This window comes from Syzygium oleosum, unplaced genomic scaffold (genome assembly GCF_021117445.2).
Source record: "Syzygium oleosum isolate NSW1041296 unplaced genomic scaffold, Sole_v2.1 Sole_v2.59, whole genome shotgun sequence".
NCBI classification, from domain to species: domain Eukaryota; kingdom Viridiplantae; phylum Streptophyta; class Magnoliopsida; order Myrtales; family Myrtaceae; genus Syzygium; species Syzygium oleosum.
In genome coordinates, this window is record NW_026607543.1 from 1,029,062 (window position 1) to 1,049,585 (window position 20,524).

General features: G+C 42.4%; 2 protein-coding genes across 2 annotated transcripts; both read left to right on the forward strand.

The window, feature by feature from the left end:
• Positions 1-6,304: 6,304 nt before the first annotated feature.
• LOC115690459 (probable polyol transporter 6) lies at positions 6,305-8,585 on the forward strand. Its single transcript, XM_030616797.2, has 2 exons — positions 6,305-6,788; positions 7,080-8,585. Exons 1-2 carry the CDS (start codon positions 6,671-6,673, stop codon positions 8,447-8,449), a joined length of 1,488 nt encoding a protein of 495 aa, XP_030472657.2. The 5' UTR covers positions 6,305-6,670; the 3' UTR covers positions 8,450-8,585.
• A 5,276-nt stretch (positions 8,586-13,861) lies between these two features.
• LOC115666367 (polyol transporter 5-like) lies at positions 13,862-15,915 on the forward strand. Its single transcript, XM_030588100.2, has 2 exons — positions 13,862-14,059; positions 14,354-15,915. The coding sequence occupies exons 1-2, from the start codon at positions 13,942-13,944 to the stop codon at positions 15,721-15,723; spliced, it is 1,488 nt and encodes a 495-aa protein (XP_030443960.2). The 5' UTR covers positions 13,862-13,941; the 3' UTR covers positions 15,724-15,915.
• Positions 15,916-20,524: the final 4,609 nt, after the last annotated feature.

The window sequence follows — 20,524 nt, forward strand, 5'->3', positions numbered from 1 at the left end:
TAACATGTGTTGAGGTTTTTCCATGTCGGGAACTACTGTCTCTCTTTGCGAAATGCACAAGGGGTTGCTAGTGAGAAACTTCCCTGTTTGGTTGGTTCGTTCTAGTTTTGACCAAATGCATGTTAGAGCGAGAATTGTGGTATTGCTCCTGGCTATATAATTTTATGACTTGTAACTTGTGTGAGGTTCATCCATTATTGTGTTCAAAGGGTAATACCAAAGGTAGTCCGTTTCGCAATGAAATCTATCGTTCGCAGATTGGTTGAGCGAGCAAGGATGACAGTGTTTTGGTAGTTCAAATGAACCTATTGCTGTAATGATCGAGTCTCTATTTGTACCTCTGTGCATGTATTGATAAGTCTGGATCAACTCTTATTCTTGGGCCGTCACCCATTGGCTAGCCCGCGATTTGTGTCATTGTGTCTGTCCTCAAGGCTCGCGATTGACGCAGATGGCATCGCTAGCCATGGGCGAGACTAGATCTAAGGTTGCCCATGGTCGGTGAAGCCGGATCTGGGCCTTCACCAACCATGGGCTTAGGATGTCGGATCACGTAATGCACAAGACAGAGTATAACTCGATGGCTTGGGGATCGATGCTCGACGATGCGCTTAGTGACTCGGTGCCAAGCTTGCGACAACAGGGGGAGCAATGACAAGGTGCATAAGCTGCTGTGGCGATGGCCTTAGGTGGCGAAGCCGATAGTTGTCCCTTGCTTTGGTTGACTAGGCAATTTTTCCTTAGATGAAGTCAATTTATTTAGAAGTGCCACGAACCACATGGTATTGTCCTTTGTGTTATCATACCGATCGATAATGTGATCCCACATTTAGTTTATTATTGCCCGCATTAATTTCATTGATACTTTATTGTCAGCATTAAGCTGCGTGATAATTATGGTGATCGCCCAATATTAAGATAACTGTATTGATGGGAGAAGCTATATGAAGGGGTGTGAATGAGAATATAAATAGATATAAGTCAAACCTCTCGGTATAGAGAAAAATACACTATCAAAGTTAATAGGGCAATTGGCTAGAAATACCCATTCAACGATCGTTCAAGTCTCTGTGAATATGGTTTTCAATTGAACTTCATCAATGGTTGAAGGTCAATACAGAATTTTTTACATTTTCTCGTTCAATTCTGATTATGCAAGGCTTGTGTTCGTCCATCAATAATTGAAATCTTCAGTCTTTCACAAATCTCCAACACTTTGTCCATGTTGAACTTCAATTTTCTTTTAAAAAAAAGATTTGTCGAACTCAAAAATTTAATGAAAAAGCCACCTAAAGCTCTTTGACACGATATATCATTGGAGGCACAAAGAGCGTGAATGATAACTATTATATTCCAGAAATCAATTTCTGGCAAAAAATAGATTTTTCTATTTCATGGACAAGTTTCTGAGCCAAAATATGTGTTTGATAATGACACAAAATTCCTATTCCGTAAATAGAAATTCATTTGATAATGATACAAAATTTCTCCCACCTGAGTGGCCGACGGGAGGGAGGTGGCCAGCACTGGGCAGCGGTGGGAGGCGGCCGGCAACCAATGGTGGGAGGCAGCGAAGGATGGTAGACGGCGGCCAGCGGCAGCTGACAGTGGGAGGCTGCCGGCGTCAGGCAACGGCAGAGGACGACAGACGGCAGGCAGTAGCGAATGATGGTGGATGGCGGTAGCTGACTATAGGAGGCAGCTGGTGTCGGGTGGCGGTGGACGGCAGTGGCCAACGATGGGACACGGCGGCGGAGGAAGGTAGACGGCAGGCGACGGCGGATGGTAGCGGGAGGCGGCCGCCAGCGGACGGCAGTGGGCAGCGGCGAGTGGTCGACCGACTATTAGCGAGAGAGAGCAATGAGAAGAGTTTTTATTTCTCATTTCCATTCTAGAAATAAAAAAAGTAGAAAATTTTTACTTTTGATTTCCGTTCCAAATTTATTTTTGGAGTAGAAATTTGTTCCAGAAATAGAAAAATTAAATTACGTTATCAAACGGATTTCTGTTCCATACCTGCTCCCGGGAATAGAAAAATAGAAAAATAGAGAAACAGAATGATTATCATGCACACCCTAAGTGATCGTTCTTTCACCACTGTGGCACTTAAGTGATTGCGAAAGATGGCCCTGAAATGAGCATCACTAAAGTAAGTATAGTATGAAAATTATGGCACTTGTAAACTTCGTTTGTTTTGTATAAAATGAATGATTTAAAAAATATTTTTCTATAAACGATCGCTCGTATTATTTACAATAATGAATAAAAGAAAAATATATTCATTGTCCACGAAAATGTTTAAACATAAATTGTTATTGATAATGGAAATATTTTTCACCAGATAATTATTTCAAGCGATATAACAATTATTTTTAGAAAAATGATTTCTTAATCATTCATTTTTTGCGAAACAAATAGAGTCGTGTTGTTATTTTGCTTCAAATTAAGCTTTGTTAACTTTTTTTTTGTCTACCCAATGTGCTACTTGGCAGAGGGTAATGATATTCTTTTCCTTTATAATCACAAGTGAGGTTTGAACCAAAATTCATTAGGGTTAATATCACAAAAAATCTCAAGTTGATATATCTATGACAAATTTACCATAAATTAATTTTTTGACCACAAAAAATCCAAAATTGGTACACTTGTGAAAAATTTACCATAAACTAATTTTTTGATAACAAAAAACCTCAAACTGATATATTTGTGACAAACTTACCCTCCGTTAATTTGGATTAATATCACAAAAATCATAAACTGGTACATTTGTGACAAATGGAGGGTAAAACCCCAAATTGGTACACTCGTCAATTGACACGTGTCATCCAACTTAAAAATTTGACGGTAAAATTTAACGGAAACTAACGGAGGATAAAATTATCACAAGTGTACCAGTTTGGGGTTTTTCGTGGTATTAACCAAATTAATTATGGCGTACGTATAAATAATGGGGATGAAGTAGCTTACGCATTATGCACATAGGGATTTTTATATCAATGTGTTTTTAATTTGTCCAATTGGCTTTAGAAGTAAGATTTTGCAGATAAACACATGTTGGCGTAAAATAACTAATTCCATGAATATTTGTTAAGGATGGGTACTGGCCACGTGCAATCTGTGCCGCGCGAGGCATCACCTTGCATGGGGAAAGTTTTCCCCGCAGTGCAGTAGGCGAGGCACGGGGCGGGACCGGTGCTAGTCCCGCCTGGCCACGCGAATCTACCCTGTTTGTGTATTTTTAATAAATATATATTTTTAATCAATTACTTGCGATAATGAATAATAAATCACAAATAAAGTAAATCATGAAACGAAATATGAAAAAGATTTAAGAACAACCTATAAGTAACGTGGGGACAATTCTTTCCCAATGTATCCATCTTTCTCAATTGCCCCACATCAATTTGGACCTTGTTTGGCTCTATAATTCTAAAGATTTTACTCTACCCCGTGATCTATACGACGTGGTATTTTTCTTAAGCAGGCATGTCTTAGAATTCTAAAGACATCCTCTCGTCCATTTGACCTCGAAGGCAGGATCTTGGCCCTAACTTTTCCACCTCAAGAAAATTTGGCAACTTGATAGCCCGATCCAGCTTCCCAAAAATCATACCCTAACTTGTTAAGAGGGCGAGCAAGTAGGGGTGAGCATTGGTCTAGGGTTGACCCTGAATCGACCCTAGACCGGCCCAACCCAGCCAATCCTAGTCCGGCTCCCAGGGGGATTGGATCGGTCCCTGGTCCTAGCTGGAACGTGTACTTTGCGGGTTAGTTCTTAGTCGGGAAAATTGTCAATCGGTCTTAACCTATTGTACGGTTCGGTCCTCTAACCTTTTAATTTTGCCAATTTAGTCCTAAACCTTTTAAATTCTCGCCAATTGAGTCCTTCGCCAAGTTTGGCCGGCCGAGACGTGGGCCGGGCGCAGCAAGCTATCCCGATAACGCATGACATGGTAATTTTTAATTATTTTTTTTTCAATTTTTAATCTTTTTTTTTTTTCTTCTTTTTTTTTTTTCTCTTGTCTCCCTCTAGCCGGTCCGGTCGGCCGCCGCTGCGAGGGAGAGGCCGGCGAGCCTGCAGCGGCTCGCTCCGCCGGCCACCGGTGAGGCGAGCCTCGCCGGCCACCAGGGCGAGGCGAGGTCGACCTCGCCTCGCCGGATCCGGGCGAGGCTCGACCTCGCCGTCACGACCCAGGCGACGGCGAGGCGAGGCGAGGTCGAGCCTCGCCAGATCTGGGCGAGGCTCGACCTCACCGTCGCGACCCGGGCGACGATGAGGCTCGACCTCACCGTCGCGACCCAAGCGACAGCAAGGCTCGACCTCACCTCGCCTCGCCTCGCCTCGCCCGGCCCGGGGCCTCGCCTCGCCTCGCCCGGCCGGGGGCCTCGCCTCGCCTCGCCCGGCCGGGGCCGGCGAGGCTCGCCCTCCCGGTGGGCGGCGGCGAGAAGCCGCCCGAGGCCTCGCCGCCCTCCCTACGGCCGACCGCGTCGCCGGACCGGCCATAGGGGAGACACGAAAAAAAGAAGAAAAAAAAAGATTAAAAAATTGAAAAAAATAATTAAAAATTGTCACGTCGTGTTGGCCGATGACGATCGCCGCGGCACGGCCATGCCGCGGCCATAAACTTGGCGAAACTCAGTGGCGAAAGTAAAAGGTTTAAACTGAAGTGGCAAATTAAAAGGTTTAGGCTGAATTGGCCGGATCTGATAGGTTTAGGGACTGATTGAAATTTTCCCATCCTTAGTCTTGAGGCTTTAGGATTGGTCCAACTTGGACCAACCCTGTAAATTCTTTTTTTCCAAACCCTAGGTATATAATTTAAAGTGCTCAGCCCCTTCTCTTCTTTCGCCCTTTTCCTCTCCCTCTCTCCGAGTCTCACTCTCACTCTCTCCTTCAATCTCAGATTTTTCTCGACCTCTCAACGGATCAATAGCAACGACTCTCTCCCTCTCTCTCCCTGCTCATTTATTCTTCGCCGATGCCAATCATCAGCAGCGAAAACTCTGGGATATCAGCAATTTTGATTGATCATCGTTCGCAGTCAATATCTGCAACTCAAAGGTAACTACCTCCATAATCGGTTCTAAGAGAAACAGAGGCCGAGAATCTCAACTTGAATGGCCACATTCATTTTGCATCTTCGTTGACAATCACAGTAACAATTTCTTTTTGTTAATGTTTGATGCTTCAACATGAATACCATTAACTTGAACAGACATCTTGACATTTGAAAAAACAATAACAAAACAAGGCCTGTAACTAGAGTCCCTGTCAGAATCTGTAATATCATAATCTCCCTTCTCATGCTCGAAACAAAGATAATAAATTTGTGGATCTAATCATGTGGCATTATGGGTTCTAAATTCAAATCACACAGATGAATTTGGCAATCTCAACGACTTTGACTTTAGCAGAGTTAAAGACTCATTCAAGAATGAGAAATGCCACATATTACTAATTATTTAGTAAAGCATGAACACATTTTTATTCTAATTTCAGCAGCTCCAAAATTTTAAAGAGTACATTTGTGCCTCCAAGGAATTAAAAAAATGATACAAAAAAAAAAGAATCTATTGGTCTCAGGTTGACTCTGGAATCGGACCGGACCCACAGGATTAGTTCGGTTCAGTCCAGTCCAGTCTTCGGTCCCAGGTTCAATAGGATCGGTCCCCAGTCCAAAAATATTAGGGACCAATATCGTGCAGGTTGATTCTTGGGTTAGGTGCTAGACCGGTCCAACCCGAATAATGCTCGTCCCTACGAGCGAGGGTATTTAGCTTGTTTGCCCAATAAATGCGTTCGAGACCCTTTTTCTCTGGCACATGCGATTGACCGGGACCGCGATTCACTTTAGAGATTCCACTCAGGGGACCATAATTGACTAAAGTTGGTTCACATCATACCTTTGGGACACTCTTTTGCCATTGACAAGATCCAAAGAGAGGAAAAAGAAGGATAGAATCCAAAGCGCCTTTATATCTGGACGGGGACGAGTCGTCCCCAAAGCCGAATCCCCCACGTGAAATCCCCGTCGCGCTCGTACTTTCGAGCGCGTATTTACGACGTCATCCTCCACTATTGCACTAGGTTACAAGAGACTGGTTGCAGCATTTCATCTCAGAGGATTGGTCCCAACCGTTTGGTTTGACCGGCTGTGTAGTAAAGACATCGTCTTGAAAGCAACCCTACTTCCCACCTATTGGAATCTCCTTAAAAGTATGCTCCTTTATGGTGTGAGGTTGTGAGAATTTGCAAGAACAATCATTGTGGGGGGCAACCCAAATGTTGGCTCGTCAGCTTTCTAGGGTGACCCGGCCGGGGGACGGTTCCGACGAGCATGTTGGCTCGGTGCATCTCGGTCGTCGAGTGATGTGGACCTCGCGTGAGAGTCGTGTAATTTGACGAGTTAGATGAAGCGGGTTCACGCGCGCTCGCTGCATGCAAGAATTTTTCAGTCTATGGCTTTCCTCTCTCTTATCCTCACAGCCTTTTGCATTTCTTCCTATTTTGGCTTTTCATGCAATCTGGCTCGGCACCCTCTCGACATATATCTCTGCAACCACCTAACATCCCCAACTCACTCTCTGCTCTCTCTCTCTCTCTGTCCATAACTTGCAGTTCCCTTCATTCTTCTGTGTGGTGACTGAGAGTGAAAAGAAACTGGCTGAAATGGATGACCCAAAAGCGCCGACTTCTGCTGCTTCGGGTCCCAAGAAGCCTCGGGCGAACAAGTACGTTCTGTTCTGTGCCATCTTGGCCTCCACGAACTCCATCCTCTTGGGCTACGGTGAGTATCGACTAGTCCCATCTCTTTCTCCGATCGCGCAGATTTGTTTCTCGAGCCCAAGTTTAATTCGAATTAGAAATGTGGAGATGGGTCGGGGGTTATGTTTTGTCGCAAGATAGGCTTGCGAGGGACACGATTTTCGGTGATCTGTTGATCGAATCACCCGTGGGTATGAGAAATGGTTATGAGTTCGTGGGTTGGTTAGCGTAAGACAGTCGGAATTGTTGCTATTTCTACTGAGAATCTTGGGAAATTACGAGGTAAGGTGGTAATGATCGTTTGATTTTGCAGACATCGGGGTGATGAGCGGTGCTGTGATCTGCATCAGAGAGAACCTTAAAATCACGTACGTCCAAGGACAATTCCTCGTGGGCATACTCAACGTCTGCTCGCTGGTCGGCTCTCTGGCCTCCGGCAAGACCTCCGACCTCATTGGGCGGCGCTACACCATAGTCCTTGCCGCGTCGACCTTCCTGATCGGCGCCCTGTTGATGGGCCTCGCACCGTCGTACGCGCTCCTCATGGCGGGCCGTGTCGTGGCCGGTATCGGGGTGGGGTACTCCCTCATGATCGCACCGCTCTACACGGCCGAGATTGCCCCGGCCTCGGTGAGGGGGATGCTCACCTCCCTCCCGGAGTTCTTCATCGTGGCGGGGATCTTGCTCGGGTTCGTTTGCAATTATGCCCTCGCCGGCCTCCCCGAGTGGCTCAACTGGAGGATAATGCTTGGAATTGCTGCCATACCGGCGATCGGCCTCGGGTCAAGCATCATGTTCATGCCCGAATCGCCTCGGTGGCTCGTCATGAAAGGCAGGATTGAGGAGGCGAAAAGGGTGTTGTTAAAGACTTCAAGAGATGAGGAAGAGGCTGCATTAAGACTCCATGAGATCACCCAAGCTGCTCAGGATGATGCAGATTTGGCCTCTTCAAAAGGATGGAGTGGGCAAGGGGTATGGAAGGAATTCCTCCATCCCTCGCCCGCCCTCCGCCGGATCCTCATCACTGCGATCGGGATCAACTTCTTCATGCAAGCCTCCGGGAACGACGCCGTGATTTATTACACCCCTGAAGTGTTTAAAGCCGCTGGGATTCTCAACAAAAAGAAGCTGTTCGGGATCAACGTGATCATGGGCTGCACTAAGGCCGCGTTCGTGATGGTCTCGGCCCTGTTCTTGGACCGGTTCGGGAGGCGCCCGCTCTTGCTATTGGGCACGGTAGGGATGGCCTGTTCCCTGGCCGCTCTAGGCCTGGGCTCGAAGTTCCTCGAGCACTCGGGGAGCAAGCCGGTCTGGGCCATCGTGGTGAGCATCGTGGCGGTGTGCGCGGACGTCTCGTTCTTTTCGATCGGGCTCGGGCCCATCACTTGGGTCTACTCCTCGGAGGTGTTCCCGCTTCGGCTGCGGGCCCAGGGCACGGCCCTTGCGATCTCGGTGAACCGGCTGATGAGCGGGGCCGTGTCGATGTCGTTCTTGAGCATCAGCCACAGGATAACATTCGGGGGCATATTCTTTGTGCTCTGTGGGGTGATGGTGTTGGGGAGTCTGTTCTTCTACTTCTTCTTGCCCGAGACAAAGGGCAGGACATTAGAAGAGATTGGTGCTTTGTTTGAGGACAAGAATGAAGTTGATAACACTAAGGCGAAGGAGATGACACAGTTGTAGTGCATAAGAAAGTGCATATATCTCTTCTAGATGGACTTGCGAGGAGCGCAAAGTGACTTTGTTTTAGATAATGGGCTTGTATAATGAAATTTAAATTAAAGTAATGAAAAATTAAAGCACTAGTTTTATGTGTGGAGACTAGAACTCTCATATATTAATGATGAGAATGACAATAAATATAGTTTCACAATATATAGTTGAAATTGGAATATTAATCTTTTGCTATTGGAAATTGAATATTATCGGTTTGGTTCAAGCTTTTTCCACTCCCTCTTTAGCTCGTACACTCTCTAAAATTTTATTTGAACTAAATTATCCTTTGTGGATCCCATTTTTTTTGGAGCCATCCCACTTTTTTTTTTTCCTTTCCTTTTCTTCTGTATCTCTATGTTCTCTCTTTTTACTTGCTCGACCGGTAGTTTCTAGGTGTGAGCTGTAGTGATAGGTTGCACGAGCTATAAAGGAAGAGCTTTTGAAGGTGAACAAGGAGGAGGGTTCGGCTCCGACAGAGTGGAGGGCGGCGATGGAGAGGACCTTTCACAAGATGGACAAGGAGGTGATCGCATGGAACGAGGGCATGGTGGCGGTGCACACGAGGTGCAGTCGCGAGCTCCACTCGCCGGAGTATGACGTTGTCGGGTCAACAGCCCCCGACAAGATCGTTAGGCTGTGCTCTCGAGCAAAAATTCTCCCCATAACTCTCTGTTCTCTCTTGCACTGCGCATTTAATTTTATTATCCAGCGAAGATTCTCCTTAGTACGGCAAGGATAGAGGAGGTGGGGTTGGAGTGGCTGCGTTCGAGCCGAGCTCAGTCTGCTCGGTGAAGATGGTTCAGCACTTCATCGAGGAGAGCAATGAGAAGCAATTGGTGACGAAGTGCGGCCGCAATCACTGCAATTGCGTCAATGGCAACAACGACGACAGCTTCGCCGACAAATCAGACATGTTCGACGGCTTCATCGAGTCGGTGACCAACGGACTGTCAAGCTACGCCTTGGATGCTCTCAAGGTGAAAAATGCCGCTTCTGCCACGATTTCTCCATCTGTAAATCCAGATGGGGTAAAACCTTCTCTTTCCTTGCCAGGACTCTCTCTCTTAACATCCTCAAGCTCATCATCATTGGTTGGATCTTCGTCCTGAATGTCGTTCAGGCAGGTGATGGGGTCGAGCGACGCCTCGCCAATCTTGTGCCCCTTCACGGCGGAGTAGACGATGGTCAGCAAGGTCTCGATGACGGCAGGTCGAGGCCGCGAGGGGCGGCGAGGCGGAGAAGCGAGCGAATGGCGCGACTAATGGAGCCTTTTGGTGGTGCGGTGGAGGACATAGGTGGCGAAGGCAGGGAGGAAGAAGAAGATGACGAAAAAAGTAAGACACAAATCGGACCCACGTTTGATTTTTAATAATCATCAATGGGTATAACCTGCTAAAAAGTGGGGCCCAAAAAGAGATACTGTCGTTAAAACACTATTTCAAGAACTGTATAAGTCGTAAAGGGGGTGGAAAAAGCATTTGAATATGAATATCACTATTCGCTAGTAGGTTTTAATAGCTTTAGAAGCGGTGCAAACTTGTCAAGTAGCGAGAGAGTCGGAGAAAACGCAAAATAAAGGACATCATGTTATAACCGCTTATTCGGTTTTCTTTTATATTAGGGAAAATACCGCAAAAAATCTCAAATTATGCCACTAGTGATAAATTTATCTTAAATTTTTTTTTGTGACACGAAAAATTTTAAATTATACTACTTGTGATAAATTTACTCTGAATTTTTTTTAGTGACACAAAAGATATCAAATTATGTCATTTGTAATACATTTACCCCACAATATTTTGACCTATGGGCATTTTCGTCTTTATCCTTTTTCTATTTTTTTTCCCTTTTTTTTCTTTTCTTCTCTCTTCCCTCAAGAAAAAAAAAGGAAAAAAAAACAGAAAAAGGAAAAAGGCAAAAATGCCCATAGGCCAAAGTATTGTGGGGTAAATGTGTCACAAGTGGTATAGTTTGGGATTTTTCATGTTACAAAAAAAAGTTCAGGGTAAATTTATCATAAATGGCATAGTTTGGGATTTTTGGTGGTATTTTCCCTTTATATTAACGGATATTTTTCCTCTTGAATGTAGTAGACTCGTTAATGTGCATCATAGATGTAAAGAGGACAGTCTTTGGGATTCGTAAAGTTGATTTCTCAAATTAATAAATGCAAACTATATTCTATGTATACAAAAGCAGGAAAGAATTTACTTCAAAGAACATTATGATTTTTCGGATTATCATTCAATTTGATATGTTTAACATCATATACTTACTTAGGGACTATAGATATCTTATCCGAGGCAAGAGAGATCTTCGAGTTTCTAGGTGATCTTGTTGAAACATTTTCTTTGGTTGTATCGCCCTCTATTAGTCCTTCTAATTTCCCTAATTGTCAGAGCGATTTCTTATTTACTTTTCCCTCGTCCGAATTCAATTTCTATTGCCCTATTGTTGTTACACCTAGACCCGTCAAACGGGTGGATTGAGTCAGGTCGAAAATGGTCTAAACCAAAAAAGACTCATTTTGACCCATTTCCATGCAAATATAATTTAGTGACCCATACCCAATCCGACTCATATTATTAAAATAATTTCATATTTAACCAAATCTTGAAAAACTCATACCCAAATTGAAGCGAGAGTGTGGAGCGAGCGAGCGCGAGATCGAGTAAGAGCGAGAGTGAATGAAGAGAGAGTCGTAGATATGGATTGGATTTAAGTAAGTTATAAACCCATTGATGACTCATTTAACACCCATTTTATGTTTAAATCCATTTATAACCTATTTACCAAATATAACTAAACCATATAATAATTCATCCAGTTATATATGGGTTAAGAAATGAGTTTATGACTAATTTAGATGAGTCTAATTATGTCAAGAGTCATGCCTACAAAGGACACCCCAAATCCTTCACATTGCATAATTAAGTTTAAGTTAGGTAGGATTAGGCAATGATCATGCTCAATTAGCGGTCCCTCTTCCCTCGTGTGTAGCACTTTACATACATTGCGTCATGATCCGTTGGAATGAACTTTTGTTGCCTGCTTACGTTTTATTCCCAAATTCGTCAAGCCTTTCCGAAGTCACGAATACAATGGTTGGAGACTGCATTCAATTGGAGACGGAATGAATTGGCCTTGGCCACTTAAAGACGGCAGACCTTACGTGAATTAATGCCTAGATTACGAAGTACGTTGGGGGATGATGGAGACCGAGATGGTACGAGGCAAAACATGCATGCATAGAGAAAGATCCGTGCGCGGCGAAGAATCGGGAGAAGAATATGCAATCGATCAGCAACTCCGATGCTCGTAACCATCACCAGCAGCAATCGCAATCTCCACCCGCAACATCGTCGAAATGCCATCGTTGTCGCGAAACTCCGAGTCCTCCACCGTCCCCGACTCCCCCCATGACTCCCCCCACAGATTCTAGATCGGTGACCCTCGACAAGGCTCCTCCGGACAACTCCAAGGCCGTCATGGCCGTCGACAAGTGAACCCAGTACTCCCTGCTCCGTTTGCCCCTTCCCGAGGTCCAGAAACCGGTTAAGGGTGCAAATCACAAATCGGCATTTACCGGGAGGGGGAGGGGGCACGTCAGATTTTTACGGTGACTCGGCTGGGAGCGATTCCGACGAGCATGTAAGCTCGACGCAATTCGATTATCGAATAATGTAGATCTCATATGAAAGTTGCGTAATATGACGAGTTAGTTGAAGTGGGTTCACGTGCGCTCGCTGCATGCAATAATTTTTAGTCTAAAGCTAATTTTCTTTCTCAGGAAAATGACACAAATGGTCCGACAATTTTTATCCAATGAGTAATGTGATCCCTGAACTTTTAATTTATTTAATATAGTTCCTGAGTTTTAGCCTAATGTGCAATGTGGTCCATGAACTTTCAATTTATTTAATGTGATTCTTGAACTTTTGATACATGTTCAATCTAGTCCCTAGACCATATGAAAATATTCAATGTTAACTTGAATTAATGAAAGAATAACATTGAACATTGTCATATAATTTAGGGACTAACTCGAGCATGTACCAAAAGTCTATGGACCACATTGAATAAATTAAAAGTTCAGAGACGACATTGCACATTAGGCTAAAGTTCAGAAATCGCATTAAACAAATTAAATTGTAAGGACCACATGACACTTCGGGTCAAAATTCAGCGATTATTCGTGTCAATTGCCCTTCTCTCTCTTAGGGCCTATTTGACAACCGGCCAAATAGTGAAAATTTCTGTTCTTTTGTTTCCAGAATCAGTTTTTGAACAGAAATCCGTTTGTTAAATTTTTTGATTATGGGCACAAATTTGCAACCAGAATTAGTTTTTTAGCAGAATCAAGAATAAAAAAAAAGTAGCTTCTTGATTCTGGGAACAAAAATAAAAATCAATTTTTTTTCTTCTTTTTCTTGGTTTTTAATGTAGCTTCTAATGTCCGGCGCGAGGGCCACCCTCGTCGTATCTAGCGAGATTAAAATATTTTAATAAAAAAATATTGTACCGGCCATGAAAAAAAAATTATTTTACTAGCCATGGCCAGCGACTAGGCCATGAAAGAAAAATATTATTAATAAAAAAATATTTTATCGGCCATGGCCGGCGACCAGGCCATGGCAAAAAAAAGGAAAAAAATATTTTCAATAAACATATTTTTTATTAAAATATTTTACTAAAAAATATTATTAGTAAAAAAAATGTTAATAAAAAAATATTTTACTGGCCATGGCCGGCGACCAGGCCATGGCAAAAAAAAAATATTTTCAATAAAAATATTTTTATTAAAATATTATTAATAAAAAAATATTTTACCGGCCATGGCCAAAAAAATAAAAAAATATTATTGATAAAAAAATTTTACTGGCCATGGCCAAAAATAATAATGAAATTATTTTTTAATAAAAGCATTATTAATTAAAAATTTTTTTACCGGCCATGGTAAAAAAAATAAAAAAATTATTTTTAATAAAAGTATTATTAATTAAAAAATATTTTACCGGCCATGACCAAGAAGGAAGAGAAGAAAAAAAGAAAAGAAAGAAATATTAAAATATTTAAAATATTATTAATAAAAAGAAATTTTATGCCGTTACCAAACACATTTATGTTCTTTTACTATTTTGGAATAGAAATTTTGGGCCGTTACCAAAAGTCTTCAAATGCTCAGAATCAGTTCTCGGGTACAGAATCGAAAAGAATCATTTCTGATCAGAATCTGTTCTCAGGCACAGAATGATTGCCATGCGCAGCCTTATCCTCACAGCCTTTTGATTTTGTTACTTTTTCGCTTTTCATGTATATATGTATATATGTATATCTCTGCAACCACCCAACATACCCATTTCGCTCTCTGTTCTCTCTCTCTCTCTCTCTGCATCACTTGCAGTTTTCCTTCATTCTTCTCTGTGTGACCGTGAGAGTGACAAAAGATATTGGCTGAAATGGATGAACCGAAATCGACAACTGTCGCTGCTTCCGGTCCCAAGAAGCCTCGGGCGAACAAGTACGTTGTGTTCTGTGCCATCTTGGCCTCCACGAACTCGATCCTCTTGGGCTACGGTGAGTATCGACTCGTCCCATTTCTTTCTCCGATTGCGCAGATTCGCTTCTCAAGCCGAAGTTTAATTCGAATTAGGAATGTGGAGATGGGTAAGAGGTGATGTTTTGTCACGAGATGGGCTTGAAAAGGACACGATTTTCGGTGATCTGTTGATCGAATCAACCGTGGGTATAAGAAATGGTTATGAATTGGCGTGTTGGTTGGCGTCAGACAGTCGGAATTGTCGCCATTTCAACTGAGAATCCTGGGAAAAATTCCGAGGTGAGCGTGGTAATGATCGTTTGATTTTGCAGACATCGGGGTGATGAGCGGTGCTGTGATCTTCATCAGAGACAACCTCAAAATCACGTACGTCCAAGTACAAATTCTCGTGGGCATACTCAACGTATGCTCGCTGGTCGGCGCTCTGGCCTCTGGCAAGACCTCCGACCTCATTGGGCGGCGGTACACCATCGTCCTGGCCGCATCGACCTTCCTGATCGGGGCCCTGTTGATGGGCCTTGCGCCGTCGTACCCGTTCCTCATGGCGGGCCGGATCGTGGCTGGTATTGGGGTAGGGTACGCCCTCATGATCGCACCGCTCTACACGGCCGAGATTGCCCCAGCCTCAGTGAGGGGGATGCTCACCTCCCTCCCGGAGTTCTTCATCGTGGCCGGGATCTTACTCGGGTACATTTGCAATTATGCCCTTGCCGGCCTCCCCGAGCGGTTCAACTGGAGGATAATGCTCGGGATTGCTGCCATTCCGGCGATCGGCCTCGGGTTGTGCATCTTTTTAATGCCCGAATCACCTCGGTGGCTCGTCATGAGAGGCAGGATTGAGGAGGCGAAAAGGGTGTTGTTAAAGACTTCAAGAGATGAGGAAGAGGCTGCATTAAGACTCCATGAGATCACCCAAGCTGCTCATGATGATGCCGATTTGGCCTCTTCAAAAGGATGGAGTGGGCAAGGGGTATGGAGGGAATTCCTCCATCCCTCGCCTGCCCTCCGCCGGATCCTCATCGCTGCGATCGGGATCAACTTCTTCATGCAAGCTTCCGGGAATGACGCCGTGATTTATTACACCCCTGAAGTGTTTCGAGCCACCGGGATTCACAACAACAAGAAGCTGTTCGGGATCAACGTGATCATGGGCACCTCTAAGGCTGCGTTTGTGATAGTCTCGGCCCTGTTCTTGGACCGGTTCGGGAGGCGCCCGCTCTTGCTATTGGGCACGGTAGGGATGGCCTGTTCCCTGGCCGCTCTGGGCCTGGGCTCGAAGTTCCTCGAGCACTCGGGGAGCAAGCCGGTCTGGGCCATTGTGGTGAGCATCGTGGCGGTGTGCGCGGACGTCTCCTTCTTTTCGATCGGGCTCGGTCCCATCACTTGGGTCTACTCATCGGAGGTGTTCCCACTGCGGATGCGTGCCCAGGGCACGGCCCTCGCGATCTCGGTGAACCGGCTGGTGAGCGGGGCCGTGGCGATGTCGTTCTTGAGCATCAGCCACAGGATAACATTCGCGGGCACGTTCTTTGTGCTCTGTGGAGTGATGGTGCTGGCGAGTCTGTTCTTCTACTTCTTCTTGCCCGAGACAAAGGGCAAGACATTAGAAGAGATTGGTGCTTTGTTTGAGGACAAGGTTGAAGTTGATGACACTAAGGCAAAGGAGATTTCACGGTTGTAGTGCATGAGAAAGTGCATATATCTCTTTTGGATATTGGGCTTGTATAATGATATTTAAAATAAAGTAAAGAAATTTAATGCACTAGTTTTTAATTGTGGAGACTAGAACTCTCATATATTAATGATGAGAATGACGATAAATATAGTTTCACAATAGTTGAAATTGGAATTTTAATCTTTTGCTAGTTGGAAATTGAATATTATCGGTTCTTACAGAATTTGAATATTACTAGGTTTTTTAATGGCATTAGAAGCGGTGCGAACTTGTTCAGTCGTGAGAGAGTGGGAGAAAATGCAAAATAACGGAGGTCCTTTTCTAGCCGCTTTTTCGGTTTTCCTCTTGAATTAATGCGCATCGTAGATGTGATTAGGACAGTCTTTGGGATTCATAAAGTTGATTAATCAAATCAATATATGTAAACTATATTATATGTATACAAAAAGGAAAGAAATTTATTCCATAAAACATTATGATTTTTCGCATTATCATTCAATTTGATGAGTTTAACGTGATATATGTAGGGATTATAGATATCGAATTAGAGGCAAAGTGAGATATTCGCTTCCGGGTGAACCTATTGAAATGTTTTCTTTGGTTTTACCGCCGTCAATTAGTCCTTCTAATTTCCGTAATTGTCATAGAGATTTCTTATCTATTTTTCCCTCGTTCGGACTTCGATTCAATTTCAATTCACCTATCGTTGTTACCGCAAATCGTTCGGAGTGCATAATCAAGAATTAAGATTATTTAGAGAAAATGACACAAATGGTTCATGAACTTTGTCTCATTGCGCATTGTGGGAACCTTTAATTTATTTAATGTGGTCCATGAACTTTAACCAAATGTGTAATGTGGTCCCTAAACTTATAATTATTTAATGTAGTCCTTATACTCTTTGTACATATTCAATTTAGTCCTTGAACTATATAAAAAAGTTCAATATAGTCAATTAAAAGTTCATGGACAATATTACATATTGAGCCAAAGTTTCTGATCAGGCTGTCTTATTACCTTTTTGGGTTGGAGCAGATTTTTTTTTTTCCTTTTTCTCTTTGTGTGTGGATATCTGTTTTCCCATATTTTCGGCTTTTCCCTATGGCATGATTTGCTTTAATTTGCTTTTCCGAGTAAGTTTATGTTTGCCCTAATATAGATCGCATGGGATGAAAAGAAGGAAATGAGCTGTGGGACCATTTTTGCTAGATTAGAAAGTTAATGCACCTCTTTGAAGGTATGGAGCTCCATGTTCTTTATTAGAGGGAAAACGAAAATGGTAACCGAGTAATGGCATGAAGATTTGCCCTTCTCCTTTACGCGATCGATTCATTTGACTTCCACTCTCCAAATTTCACAGGATTTACCTTTCTTTGTTCCCCTGATAAGTAACATTAGCGGCGGCTTGGACGGTGGAGATGGCCGTGCCTTGCTCGTCTTAGGCCAGTTGAAGAAGGAGCCCGCCGTTGAAGAAGGAAGAAGAGAACAAATTCCACGTCATTTTTTTATTATACATCAATAGTCATGTGTCCATTTATAAGTGGATAAGAGCAAAACATGCTAGCCATGTCAGCACCTGACCTAATGCTTTGCAATCGCTGCATATTTTTACCTAGGTATCGTAAAGTTCTTCTATATCGCCCGAAACTAGCCAGCCGTTGTAGCAAAACTGCCTTTTTAACACCATGAAAAAATGCCATGATCTCTCTCTTTCTCTGTGCGCGAAGCAGCAAACCCTTATTAAAGTTGAACATTATTGAGTACGAATCTGATGCATATCCATATATAATTCAGAAAAGACCGTAACCAAAGCAAAGAGAGACAACACGAGTTGGGTCCAGAGAGAAAAAAATGGCATCTTCCTCGTTGTCTGTGACTGTGTCAGAGAAGACGCAATCAACCATGTCAAGTCATTGGGGAGGCTGAAGTGATTTGTGCAATAGGACAGACATTTTCACCTGCAGCTTTCCCGCGTGTCTCTACATCTTTGGAAGTTTCCGTGACTTCTCATATTCTCTCCAAATCTCAACGAGACATCGCGGTGCAACTGGGGATGGACATGATTTCAAAGTAGAACCCGAAATCTGAAAATCTGACCTTTGAGAATATGTAGGTTCTAAGTTTCAACAAATGTAGAATAGGTTCCAGGTTCAAAAATTAAGAAACTTGTTTCGACAAGTAGGTTTCAGGTTCTAGATAGTTGGAACTTGGAACCTGAAACCTAAATAAGTTTTTTGTATTTTTTCTTGATTTACGTCTTCGCGTGATCTTGTAGTGTTTCATGGCGTTAGATGATAAATACATAATCTAGAACCACTAGTCTGAACTTTCATTTTATGACTTGTTAATATTTCATATAAGTTATGGTCATTAGATCATAGTAAGAAGTGGTGGTCATTAAAGATGATGATTCATTGCAATTATTCAATTAATTATATTGGTGGAACTTGGGTAAACTCTAGAATCAAGTTGGAACTTGTGATAGGGTAAGTTCCAGATTTCAAAAAATAAGGAATCTATTCTCATAGGTAGGTTCTAGGAAGAACCTATATGGAACATGGAACCACTCACCCCTAGTATCAATTCACACATTGACTTCTCATGTTAATTGTATTTATTTGAACCCTAATGTAAGGAAAACTAGTTTTTCGTATTCTCTTTGGTGAATGATAAGTTTATTTAGCATTGTTGCGTTCATTTTCGTTTTGTTTAACTAAAAATGGAATGAAAAAAAGAACCTGTTAGACCCTGAAATTTACCGTGGAACCTGTGACAAGGTAGGTTCCAAGTTCCGATAGGTAACTTCCAGGTTTTAAAAAATGAGGAATCTGTACCCGAGGATATGTTACAAGTTCCACGTGGAACCTATAAGGAACCGGAACCGCTCACCCCTAAGTACGATTGTTGATAAATCGCTGGCTCCTCGTTGAGTTTCTTTGTCGTGCATCGGTTGTATAGGATCGATCCCAACACGACCACGCACCCTAAATTTTCTGACATTAAGTATGTTTCGCATTGCCAAAGTCAAGGGCTTTTCTACTGTGATGTACGTCTTACATGGTGATATTCCCCGCGCGCGATACCAACCGACGGATCGAAACAATAAAATGTTGACTTTTGAATGACAAAGCATTTTGATCAACATACATTAAATGCGAACCGTTAGATTTGGGACTATATGTATAATCGAAACTTTTCAATAATTGACTCTATATGTCAATATTTGTATCTTTTTTCTCAAGATTTTGAGGTAAAAGGTATCAAGCGAAAGCTAGATTTTGAATATGATAAGAAAAAAAAAAACAAGAATCAAAGGCAATTTAACGAATGTCGTGGTGCTTTATTCTTGGCAACTTTGAGCTATTCTCGGACCCTGAGCTTTCGTGTAAAAGACTATGATTTATAGGTCATTTGGTGGGTAGGAATGCAAATACAAATTCAAAGAATGAATCTTGCATTTATTTTGCGAAAAATAAATAATTTAAAAAGTATTTTCTCAAAATCAATCACTTATATCGATTATAAAGACGAATGAACGAACCAAAATTTTTTACATAATCAACCAACAATTAATATAATGGGATCGAATTGCAAGCATTTGCAGTTTGCTCTGTCTTTTTTTTTCCTAGAACAATATAGCATTGAATCATCAGAATGTTAATGAGCAAATTTTTTTTTCAATCATCAGGACGCGAAGAGAGAATTCCGTAGGCTTAGGGAATACAGATAAAATAACAAGCAAATAAAAAAATTTCTCAAAGCCCAAAGTCAATCTATTGATATCTGCAGCATCATATGTATTAGCACCACGACGAAATTCCTTTCGAATGTAGCATTTTGCGTAATCCAAATGACAACATTTATTTATCATTTTCCTTCGAAATTGTCACATGATCCCCAGCACTTTATATCTTCCTTTTATATTAAATTAACCATGAAAGTAATCAAAGCTAATGGCGCATAAACAATCGATATACCCGGCTCATCATTTGAGATAAGCAAGCCATTAATGTATGACTGAACCATGGATGATTTGCTTGATAGACTGCTTTTCTATAGTACTAACTTAGATTTAGATGACTAATTAGTTATTGGGGAGTGTTTAATTTAGGACATTAATTTTGGCTTCTAGATGATAATAACATGACTAAGTCTATTTCGAGACCATATTAACTTGCGCATTACATTATAAAATAAAGCGGGTTGATTGCATATTAAAAATTCGGTCAAGCAAATTGGTTATGAAACCGAAACCTGTATTGACCTTTACTTCAAAAGAATATGGACATGGACGTGTCGGTCTAGATAAATAATAGTTCTAGCCGTGATTGATTCTGTTCGCAACGTTGGTACCGATATTTTTCTCCTATTTTCAACGAAACATCAAAAAGAATACTCGGGATGTGTATGTCGATGTAGACGGCACAGGAACCCTAGTTGATTAGCCTTTCAATACACCTGATGATTAGAGACAGAGAAAATAGGAGCCCGCTACCCTTGATGCTTTGAAGACTTTCCTTGGATCCTTGGTGTTCGGTTAGTAACCTCACTAAAAGGAATGTTAATGAGCTTATTTTTCCTCATCAGGACGTGAAGAGCGAATTCCTTAGGCTTAGGGAATACAGATAAAATAACAAGCAAATCACACATTTTCTCAAACCCCAATTTCCTTTTGTATCTTTTTCTTCCCCGGGTAGGGAATACTGTTAAGGAAAATTCCCAATAGTTTTTGAAGTTGACAAACTGCCCATGAGTGTTTTGTAAGTCGATAAATGCTTTGAAGTATTTTGATTCGGGAAGTTTTTTT